This window comes from Pezoporus flaviventris, unplaced genomic scaffold, assembly GCF_033815535.1.
Source record: "Pezoporus flaviventris isolate CSIRO_AGI_PZ_B2104156 unplaced genomic scaffold, CSIRO_AGI_Pfla_v1 ptg000007l, whole genome shotgun sequence".
Taxonomy (NCBI): domain Eukaryota; kingdom Metazoa; phylum Chordata; class Aves; order Psittaciformes; family Psittacidae; genus Pezoporus; species Pezoporus flaviventris.
In genome coordinates, this window is record NW_026892555.1 from 36799175 (window position 1) to 36811079 (window position 11905).

An 11905-nucleotide genomic window follows, 5' to 3' on the forward strand; every position below is an offset into this window, starting at 1 on the left:
AAAAAAATCCACTTACTAGAAAAGTTAAAATAAAATTATCCCGCAATGGTAGTTTCTCAGGAACACATTTTCAAAGCAGCATGAAGGTTTTCACTGTGTGACACATACCAGCATCAACTGGATTCACACAGCTAAAACCCTCTGCAATTTGTTGCCAATTTACCCCTTCCAGAACTCAATATTTTTTGAATGTTTTGTTTTCCAAACATTTTCATGTTGCAGTATTTTATGGCATGGTGGCTACACTAGCACAGGCACCTTCTCTGGCAGCTGCTTTAATTTTCTAGTACAGACAAGGCCAACATCTGAAACTTCTAATGGCACCAGTACTGAAGAATTATGGCTGTAATCCAAAGGATTCATATCTCCTTATGAGATATTTTCCTGATGTATAGATAGTTCCTAATAGTCTTGATGACAGATTTATGCACAAAAGGATAAACATACACTTCTGAGTTCTTAGACTGAAAACTTTGGAAATGGCATATGACAATGCCTCGCTTAGGAAGAGCAAAACAATGCAAGATCATTGGGGTTTGTTGTTGGTTGTTTATTTTTGGGAGGGGAGGGAGAGGGAGTGTCACAATGTAGTTCTCCTTATGCAAAATTCCCCCGGCTTTCAGAAGCAGAATCCACCTGCAGAAGTTCAAAGAAACCATGCACCTAACAGCTTTTCCTGAACTGGTGCCACCTAACATCCTGCCTCTGTGATTTTCCTTCAGATCCCAATATTACATACACATAGAATCACAGAATAGTTAGGGTTGGAAAGGACCTTAAGATCATCTAATTCCAATGCCCCTGCCATGGGCAGGGACACCTCACACTAAACCATCCCACCCAAGGCTCCGTCCAACCTGGCCTTGAACACCACCAGGGATGGAGCATATGGACTCACATTTAAGATGAAGGCCTTAAACAATAAAAGACTGTCTACAGATTAACTACAGACTGTCCTTGGGATTACTGAATTCAACATTAATATGTGTTTATTATAAAATGCAAAAGCTGTTAGAAATAAACACTTTCATATATCAAAACATAACGGAAAACTGGTATTGTCACATCCTCAAACTGATAAACAGCACTGAAAATTACAAACAAATATTCTTGAAGTTAATACACTTAATGTATTATTGAGAAATGGTATTTTCTTGACTGTCATGTAGTAACTGTTGTTCTTCTCACCTTGTAACTCTTCATTCCAGAAATACATAAACATGCAGCCTAGTTTGAGAAGATGACAGCTTTTAGGAACCAAAAAACTGCTTTGAGGCTGCTAAATACAGTGTCTTTCCACAGAACAGGAATCAAATCTTTGGAATGAACATGTTTCCAGGAACTTAGCTTTTTTAGTTTGTATCACCTTACACCAAGGAGAACCCCTATAGCACCTTTGCTGTGAAAGGTGTTGCCAACTGTGTTTCAGAATATACCTCCTCGGTTGAAATCTAAAAGTTAGTCCTAAGGTTAAGCCAGAACTGTTCTCAAGCCCTCTTCTGACATAACCAGAATATGACCTAAATGAGCAACTTCCTTTTTTAGAATACCTGACCATTTGTCTCCTGAAGTTTTTCCTCAAGTCCTGTAAATCACCTCTACTTCTGAAATGTTACAAATTATCATCACAGGTGCCTCGGGTTTGTAACATTTCATCTAAAGGATGTCCACAGCCAGTAACACCTTTCACCCCTCCATGAAATGGATTCAAGGTGAAATAAAACCTCGTTTAATGACACTAACGTTCAGGAATGCAGTTTTTCTTTACCTGCTTTACACTCATGATGTTAGAAAAAGATCTAAAACTGCCTGTGGTGACAACTTCCACAGACATAAACCAAAGGCTACCAACACTGAAATCAATGGAAAAACCTGAGCTTTAAGGCCTTCTCTACCAGATGACTTCTTCAATCTAAACCACAGCTTTACTTTCTAAATGGAAATAAATTACAATTAAAGCATTGTGGCATACAGACATTTATCAGTGCCTGAAAGATGCAACTATGACAGTGGAACGTTATTATAAAACAGGTAAGTACATTCAAAAAAACCTGTGCATTAAAGTCGGTTTTAGAAGTTGTTAACATCATCTGAGAGGCCTTTTATAAAATACGAATCTTTTTCTGAAAGACTTTATATGCATTTCTCTGCAGATTATAGTGGCTATTCACATTTTACTTCAATTTTTATAGCCTCCAAGTAATTCTACAGGATAGTAAATACAGTTATTATAACCTTCATAACAGGCAGAGAGATATATTTGAAGGAAAAGGGTTTGTTTCCCCTCCCACATGCACTGAAGTAAATCAGGAGTGAGTCTGCTGCAGTCGACAGGACAGTATGTGCATAACTGCTGCAAAACAAGAAAAGTAAAAATACCAGAAATGTAGAAACAAAGCTTTCCTCATGCTGAAAGCACAAATCACACATCCTCAGTGCTTTTTGGCAAGGTTGTGCCATTGAAGCACTCAGACCACACTTAGTTCCACCACACTAAAGCACGTCTAAAGAGGTCCAGGTTCGCACGGAAAACAATGGAGGCACGTACACCAGTTCACACAGACCTGACATAAAGCCTTGAAAACAAACGAGGGTCTTCATTAAGTAATTGCACGCATTGCACTTAGGTGTATTACCCCTGAAACAAAAGAGATTTCAAAGTGCTGTAACAGAAAACTAGAAAGATTAGCAAAGGATTAGGAAATAAATAAATAATAAATCAACAATAATTGCATCCCACTTCTTTACCGACACACAGAAGGAACAGCACTCATAAGAAAGATCATGTGGCAAAATGATGACTCTGAGTCACTAGAAAAGAGAAAAATCTTTTAAAACACTCTTGGGACCCAGGGACTACTGTTAAAGGAAAAGCATTATTTTATCATTCGGCTAATGCAGCAGCGGATGGAGTATTATTGTCTGGCAGTGTTTTGTCTCAACAACTCTTTTCTCTGAAACAAATATGCCAACTTCAGTAAACAAGGAGAATAAGATGCACCGCTGTGTTGTTTCGCCTGCACGCTGAGGAACATTCACTCAGAGGGAAAGAATCCCAAGAAAAGTCACGGCAGAGGGCCGGCAGACACCGCTCGCACAAAGGTTAAGAACAGCAGAGAAAGCCAAGAGGCGGCGGTGACGGCGCTGCTCGCACACACACCTCCTCAACCAGGGCTGACCCGGGAGCTGAGCTGCCCGCGGTGGCAGCGCCCATCACCGACCACCCCGCCCCCGCCGCCACCGTCCCCCGGGGTCACCGACCCCTCTGCCCTGGGCTCGGAGGACGGGGAAGCCCCTGCCTGGCACTAGCGAGCACCACACCGCCGGGAAGCGCCGCCGGGCGGGGACTCTCCGTGTCTCTTTCCCTCCCCCAAGCAGGGAGCGCTGACAGCCGCCCGGGCTCAGCAGCTGAGCGCCCGCCCCGGCCGCCCCCAACCCCCACATCCCCACCCGCGGGGCCGCTCTCTCCGACGCCGCGCTGCAAAACTCACGGAGTCCCGGGGGCCCCGCTCCCGCCGTCCCGCACGCCTGCACAGGGCGCTGCCGGACAGCTCCGCGGCCGCTCCCGGGATGGGGAAAGCACCCGCGGAGCAGAAGCGTGCCCCGGGGCGGGCGGGTCAGCACTCACCAGCTGCAGCGAGCAGAGGAAGATCAGCGTGCAGCGCCCCGTGCAGCAGCCCATGGTGGCAGCTTGTCGCGCCGCCGCTTCTCCTCTTTTTTCCCTCCCGCGCTGGCGCGGCACCGGAGGCGAAGCGAGGCGAGCCGAGGCGAAGCGGCGGGTTCACCGCATCCGGACAGAGCGGGCGGACGCGCGGCTCCCCTCCTTTGTTGAGGGGGTCTGTCCACGGCGGCAGGGCCAGGAGCGTGCGGAGGTCGGGGTGGCCCCGGGGAGAGGAGCCGGCGGCGGCAGCAGCAGCGGGGGGCTCTGCCCGGCGCCGGTCTGGCTCTGGGGAAGGGGCAGGGTGGGCGTGTGCGGGCCGGGGCGGGAGGAGGGAACGCGTGCGGGGAGGCGGGAGGGAAGGGGGAGGGTGGCGGAGGGGGGTGCGGTCGGTGTGGAGGGGAGAGGCGCAGGGGGTTCCCGGGTGACGGGGATGCTGGAGGCTCTGAGGACAGGCGGTGCTTGAGAGGGAACTCGGCGGGAGGGGCGGGGGCTGTTCAGGCAGCGGCGGACGGGGCAGCCCGGAGCGGGCCGCTTGTTGCGAGCGCCCGGGGAAAGTTCAAGGGACTTGGGCTGGGCGGGCCGGGGGAAGCCCGGGTGCGGGCGGCGGGCCATAGTTCGCGGCCTGCGCTGTGCCAGCGGCGGGTGCCGGGGCCGCAGCCAGGCAGGGTAACAGGCGGGAGGTACCTCAGGGAGCCGCTTCCCGCCCTGTGCTCCCTGCTGCGAGCAGGCTTCTCCGCGAGCCCGGGTGCTCGAGGCAGGCGCTGCGGCTGCTTAATCCTCTCCGCGGCCGCTAACAGGCGGTGCTGGGGGAGGGGGTTCCCTCCCATTGTGCCAGGAGAGCCCGCCGGCTCCTGCTGCCCCTGAGGGGCTGAACTGGGAAGGGCACCCGGGGAGAGGAGCTCGGCCCCGGCTACATAGAGTCATAGAACAGAATCACAGTTAGGGTTGGAAAGGACCTTAAGAATAGAATCTCCTGTCAGAGGTGAATGGACCCCGAGAGTTGAGAATAATTGCTGCTTAACGAGGAGACGGATAACCACTGTTCTCTAGGAGCCTCTCTGTGGACAGGTGGGAGAAGTAGGATCAGTGGAGCTCTACTGTGGTCCCTACATCTATATATGCACTTTGGTCGTAGACAGGTAACGTTTTGGGGAGAAAGAATGGGCATAAACTGGGCATAAACATGCACACTGTCTCTTAAAAAATATTTTAAGTCATGGATGAAGTGTCACCTACATTTTTTTTTCTTCTCTCTCCAGCAAAGTATGGATAAATCAGATTAATTTTTTGCAGGCATTAAGGCATGTTCCACTCACCAAACAGTGCTTCTGTACAGCCTGTTACCAGCTGCTCTTCCATGATACGCAGACTTCTGCCAAAGAACACTGAAGCTTGCCCTCACCAAAAAAAAACCACCATCTTCAAGGCATTTTAGTAAGACACCCTATTAATATATCTATGAAATACACAGTATTGTACCCCCAGACTACATCCAGCTTTTAATTTATGCATCTTTAAGGTCTCTTCAAACCCTAACCATTCTATGATTCTATGGCAGTAGTCAGATAATTACAACACTACTGTGAAATAGTGTCGTGTGAGATTAGATTTGGAAAGCTGCTTTTTATTCTACCACTTCCTTTTTAAGTAGGAAAGCATTAAGACAGTTTTCTACACCAAAGTGAGGGAACAAAAGAGAGGCAAGTAAGAACCAGATTCTGCTCATCCAGGATATGTATTTGAGTAAGTATGTATGTGAGGAGTGCAAAATATTACCCACATTGCACAGTATACAAAACTTCAGTAAAACAGCCTGAGATTTATATTTCTATGTATGGCTTTTAAGATCAAATTCTACCTGGGGCTAAACGTTGCATGTTCTGAGAGCATATGTATTTTGAAGGATGAATACTTGAAGATATGGAAGTAAATTAAAAAGGCGATAGCTGCCAAAAATACATTGTGACAGGCTGAACTGGTAAATTTTATGGATAATTAGTTTTCTATTCAGAGGGCTTACAGCAGGTATCATCTCTTTGGACTCCACTGAAGTATTTAATATACTACAAGATCTTTTTAGTTAAACCCAATAATACAGAGATTAATAGTAATAACTGCAGGATGGATAAGGAACCAGATGAATTAAATGGCAAGACCTAGCGCTGAAGAGATTTTACTTGTACTCAACATATTCGACCCCTGCTTGTACATGGGTGGGACGAGGTCCATAACTCTTCCCTTTCTACTTCTCCCCAGGAGTACTGCTCTTCTTAGAAGTAGCTAAATCCTTACTTTTTCTTCTCGCAAGAAAGGGGATACCTTCTAGTACTAGGATAGCAGCTGACATTAACCCCTTTGTTGAGGGAGAACTGTCTCGAGAAGTGGGTAAGATAAACAAAGCACTTTTCACCTGCCCTAGCTATTGTTTCAGCAACCTGCAGAAAAAAGTGGGTATTGCTGTTTCAGAGACAACCAGTGTTCAAGGTGTCTTCCAGGCTATAAAAGACGTAAAATTCCTTTAAAAAAACAAAACAACAACAAAACAAATCAAACAAAGAGTAAGAACCAGAAAAAAAAAGAGAAAGCCAATAGTGGTTATTTTTGTATAGTCAGTTTAAATCACCCATCTTCATAATTTCCAACTTTCCTGTTACTGAATTTGAATTCCAGAGCTGGTAACTTTCAGAGCATGTAAAAGTATGTCTTAGAGGTGATATCTAAACAGAAAAAAAAAAAAAATCCAACCCTTTCCCAAACTACTTGCATCCTTGCCTATCCTTATAAATTATGTATATTCCCATCTTCACTACTGTCCTGGTTTCACTTTTGCTGCAACTAAGCACCACACAGCCTCTAGCTCACACACACACCCCTCCTCCCTCAGTGGGATGGGGGAGAGAATCAGAAGAGTAAAATTGGGAAAACTCATGAGTTGAGATAAAGACAGTTTAACAGGTAAAGCAAAAGCTGCACATGCAAGCAAAGCAAAACAAGGAATTCAGTCACTGCTTCCCATGGGCAGGCAGGTGTTCAGCCATCCCCAGGAAAGCAGGGCACCATCACATGTAATTGTTACTTGGGAAGGCAAACACCATTCCAAACATCTCCCCCTTTCTTCTTCTTCCCCCAGTTTTACATGCTGAGCATAACACCACATGGCAAGGAATACCCCTGTGGTCAGTTGGGCTCAGCTACTTGGCAGTGTCCCCTCCAAATTCCTTGTGAACCCCCAGCCTACTTGCTGATGTGGTGGTGTGAGGAGCAGAAAAGGCCTTGGCTCTGTATAAGCACCGCTCAGCAGTAACTAAAGCATCCCTCAATTATCAACAGAGTTTCCAACACAAATCCAAAGCATGATGGGAAGCGGTAGTTAAACCATGACAACTGAGAGAAGTTTCAGAGCTCAATGAATCTCTAATGTTTTGTTTAGGTATTTTGCAATTTCTGCCCTCTGGCTAACCAAAACTGATCTCAAAATCAAAAGGACAGTTGTGTAAAGCAGATTTATTCCTGAGTATAATGTTCCACAAACAAAAAAACATTACCTGGTCAAGGAAGCTGTAAAAAAAAAAAAAAGAAGAAGAAAAAGTTTATTACCAGGAGAGAGAATGCTGTAGAACATTACCTCCACAGTTAGGATGCAATCACTCTACAGCTGAAAGCACTGGGTATAGGAGAGATAGCAAGAGAGAACCTGAGTCAAGAGGAGGTTAAAAATGAAGTATGGATATGAGAAGCCATAGGATTGCTAGAACATATCAGGGAATAAAATGAATAATGCAATGTACAAAGCAAAGTGGAAGGACTGTGTTTCTTAGTTTTCTCTACCCATAAAGAAGCCGATAGTCAAATAACCATAGAAACTCATTTCTGGCTTCCTAATGAAGACAGCCCTAATCTAGCACTGTGCATGCCAAGTAGGTAAAAAAGAAAATGGTGTAAACACTAAAAGCCATGTGGACTAGCTTAATTCCTAGCAAGATGGCTGTATGGATGGATGCAAATTTAGTGCACTTGAATAGAAAGCATGTACTCAAAAGCTTTATGACATGTTCATGTAGACATGGCCATACCCTGACATAATCGTGTAATTCCTTATGCTAATGCAATAACTGTAGGCCATCAGAGTTTGTGTTTTTAATCCCACTGCATTCAAAGCAGAACACCAAGGTTGTTCACATTTATAGAAAAAAGAGCATCAAAATATCTGTAAGAAATATTACAACTATGGAGTAGAGACTTCTTTTTCATATAGGTTTATTCATTGGTAGGTTATGTACTTCAGAATCAAAGATATGAACATTTTCACTTTTAGGAACTAAAACCATCTGTAAAGGATCTCATACCGAGAAGACAAAATGAAATCCATAATATCTGGCTGTCATTGTAGCTCTTTAACGTTGTATAGTATTCACTTAGTAAGCCATTTACTTGTCTGCCTGTGCTGGAGGTTTCCTTAACCTGCATCAAACTTACCTGGTCACTGACCTGGGTGTAAGGAGCTGTGTTTTGTTAACTGGGCCTATTGGACTACAATAATAATCACAGATGATAGGAGAAACACTTCCTTTATAGCCTGACCTTGCCATCTTGGCTCATGAATATTATTCAGAGGAAATTACTGATGAAAAAGAGTAAGAGTGTCATAAGATAACCCTAACCTTGGCAGTATTTGTATATTTACTCGATTTTAAACAGTGAGAGTAGCTCTAGACATTGTGCAGAGATTAATAAATAGATTCAGTGCCTGCGGAATCAGAGCTTAAGAACAGATTCCCATGGCCTCAGATTTCACCTTTAATTATGACATTTAATACAGAAAGACTGGGAAGCAGAAGTTTTGTTATTACTTTTTAAGTTTTCCCAGAATGAGAGAGAATACAGGTATCAAAATATACCTCCATACAGCTATCAACAGGTCACACTTTAGGCAGACATACAGTTGTAATAACTTAGAAAAACATTCCACTGTGTATTCCCCAAGCAGTCTTGAAATACCTCAAGCAAACTAGAAACCCCATGAAATTTAATATACCCTAAAAGACAAATGAGAGTATCAAGATATTATCAGTGTTTTTAGTAAATCCTGTTTTCAATTTATCCTTCTGAAGGCAGATACACAATATAATGGTCTAATTTTTCATTTCGATGTTAACACCTGCTGCTAGGAAACTGTATTCTTCATTAAAATGCAAGTACTTTATGGAATGGAACTATATATTCATTGTGAATAATGTTTTTTGTTTTTAAAATAGTGTTTTAAATGATTAGGCCCAGTGTGGGTAACCAGGGACAGACACAGCCCCTCGGTGGCCAGGCAGGCCCATGGGGATGGGGACAGGTCAGTGCTAGCTAGGAAAGGACATCAGCCCACAGGTTGGGCTCATGTCCACAGAGGCAGGACTATGGGGAGCTGGAGACCAGCCCTGCTGAGGCATCACTAGGGCAGGGGCTGATGGTCCTTAGGGGGCTGAAATGAGATCCTAGGCCCTGGGCAAGGTGGAGGGAGACTGGAGGGTGGGCAGGGACATGCAGGGGTGGTAGAGCCTTCAAGGCCCTGAGAATATGAAAGCAGTTTTGAAAACATGAGTACCTTGAGTGCACAGACTGACTCCAGCTCAGTTTTGGGGTTTGTTTTTGTCTTTACCTCTTCTTTTCTTTTTTTAAAGTATTTATTTTTTGCTCTAATGCATGCTACTATGTCCCTACAGCCAGGAATAGCCAGACTAGAAAAAAAGCACAAGATCTTTGCAACTGTCTCCTCTATTAACTACAGGAATACAAAGCTGACAAGTAGTAAAGCTTTCTTCTTGTTTGCAGGTCAGTAAGTCATTCAGTTTGAACTATTCAGTGTAAATAAACATTGCTACAATTTTAATACGGAAAAACTTGAGTGGTGATGCAGTGGAGTTTGCAAGAATGGAGTTTACAACAAAGCTTGTTGAAAACAACCACTGAAAGATGGATAAAGGGTGTTTACACAATAAATCAAGCTCTTCCTATCTTCAGAGTATTTCTATGTAATAAAAGATACTTTTTGGTCAAGCATTTCTTTAGGTGGATGCAGATACACTGAGAGTGTTTTTACTGACATTTCCCTGATGAGAATAGGCACAACAGAGAACATGTTTTTATTCCCACTGAAACTAAGAGCAGCTTATCAGGTGTCCAGCTGCAGATGTATGATGACAAACATTTTCAATGCTCCATTCATCACCATTTAAAAATGTTCCAGCTCTGCCACCATGTACATGTTTATATAGAAAAGTCCTTCAAAATACAAAGCTGAATTTTTATCATCTGAAATGAAGTACAGAATGGATTGCTTTGCTTGCTGAGGCTTTTGCATTAGGTTTTTAAAAGATGGCCCTGATATCAGCTATGTTGTTCACAACCAAAGGGTTTTATATGCTAGGATAGTCTGAAATACTCTTGTAGTGCTTGCTGCACCCATGTTTTACTCAGCTTTTGTGTCCTGGTGAATGAGATTTTGGGGATCAGTAGATAAACCATCAGCAGATAATGGATCTGGGGATCAGTAGATAAGCCATCACAGGTCATGGCGCAGGTTTTGCCACAGTAGGAAATGGGGGCAGTACCTCCTGTCCTGGATACATTCAGAACTCCCACTGAAATCAACATGAGTTTGGGAAGCAATGAAGACATTGCCAAGGCCTGAATAGGACTTGTAGGCTGAGATGAGAGGTTGTTCCAGGCAATTGTTCTAAAGTTTCTGTTGTCGGCTTTAGTAGAGGCAATATTTTTCTCTGAGTAATTCACACTCATTTCCACCTATTTTCAGGCATTAAATGTCAGCTTTTCATAAGAAAGGCAAAACTGACTTGTCTGCTTGATGCCAAATAACAGAATTTACCTAAATGACAGTTATTATATTTGTAATTTTAAAAAAAAAAAACCTTCTTTTGTTACGTCTACAAAGCTGAAATATTTTAACACAAGTTTTCATTTTCCACAGAGTGAAAAGCTGCCATTTGGATAAAGCCTATGAACAGCATCCATTCAGAGGGATGCACCAGGGGAATTATGGTTCAGGGAAACTATAGGCTGACTGAATTTTTTAAACTTCTGGAGCCAGCTGTATCCCTCAAAAGAAGGGCAAAGGAACTAGGTCTGCATCTGATGCAAACTACACTATCTTTATTACTGTCAGGTGAAATGCAGTGATAGATGCAAGTTTAAGATTTGACTGCATGAAGCTGCCTTACCATCACACAGTCCACACGCATGGTAAACACCTCACATCTTTTTGTGTAAATCTGGATTCTGGGACCAATGAATTCCTACTTATATGACTTAATTGGTGTTTCGTTTTTTTATAAAAGGTTTTTTCGCCACGTTAATTTTTCCCTTTCAGTGAGTTCATAGTACAAACATTAACTTTCTAGGAAGTAATTGTCTCTCAGTTTTTCATCAGAAGTTTGTTTGCTAAATCAACCTGATTTACTAATTAACATCTGGGTCTTATGTGCACGCTATGCACACACAATAATTCCACAATTATTTTATATTAGCTATTTAAGGGCTCATCTAATTTTACTCTATACATAATCCTTGAAAATGAGATTTGCATAAAGTAATTTAAAATAGACAGGGCAAACTAGAAGTATATAATTATGTATCCCTCTGAAATAAATACATTTTCAGCTCTCAATTTCCATAGCTGACTTCATTGGAACATAGTTTAGCCTCTGAATATATGAATTAATTAAAAAAGACAGTATTCCACTGTCATATATGTTCTTAAATGGAATTTAGAGACAGGGTCTCCTTTGTTATACTCACTGGCTTACCTGTGGGGTGAGTAAACCTTGAGAACATTGAAATGATCCTTCTCCAGGAGCTGGGGGAAAGAAGGAAGGTGAGAGGCACTCTCCACTCTAGCCTGTTAAACAAATAAAGAAACTTTTCCCTAGCAAGATTCTTGGTTTTCTCTATATACACATTGTACATGTATTTCTGTAATTTACTAATTCTGTTGTATACTTTTAAATGCCAGTACATAAGTATGCTGTTCAATGTCCGTACAAACTGGCAATATATGTTACCAGGTATAATAATTATATTGTATTTGCTAATATTTGTTAGGTCATGGAGTCATAGAATCATAGAATCATGGAATGGTTTTGGTTGGAAGGTACCTTAAAGATCATCTGGTTCCAATCCCCCTGACATGGTCAGGGACACATTCCACTAGACTATGTTACTCAAGGCCCCGTCCAGCCT

At 43.1% G+C, this 11905-nt stretch overlaps 1 protein-coding gene and 1 long non-coding RNA gene across 7 annotated transcripts in view; one reads left to right on the top strand and one right to left on the bottom strand.

The window, feature by feature from the left end:
* NKAIN3 (sodium/potassium transporting ATPase interacting 3) overlaps window positions 1-4002 on the bottom strand; it is a 352622-nt gene extending 348620 nt beyond the window's left edge. For 2 of the 6 annotated variants that reach the window (XR_009742521.1, XR_009742522.1), the window contains exon 1: window positions 3629-4001. Coding sequence is in view for 4 of the 6 variants with exons in the window: in XM_061448406.1 (XP_061304390.1) it covers window positions 3629-3682 (54 nt within the window). In the remaining 2 variants the exon portion in view is untranslated. Of the gene's footprint in view, window positions 1-3628 lie in introns of all 6 variants that reach the window. The other 4 variants (XM_061448408.1, XM_061448407.1, XM_061448406.1 and 1 more) reach the window with 3 other exon arrangements.
* Window positions 4003-7301: 3299 nt separating this feature from the next.
* LOC133266809 (uncharacterized) lies at window positions 7302-10792 on the top strand. Its single transcript, XR_009742523.1, has 2 exons — window positions 7302-9481; window positions 10638-10792. It is a non-coding gene; the product is annotated as an uncharacterized LOC133266809 (long non-coding RNA).
* Window positions 10793-11905: the final 1113 nt, after the last annotated feature.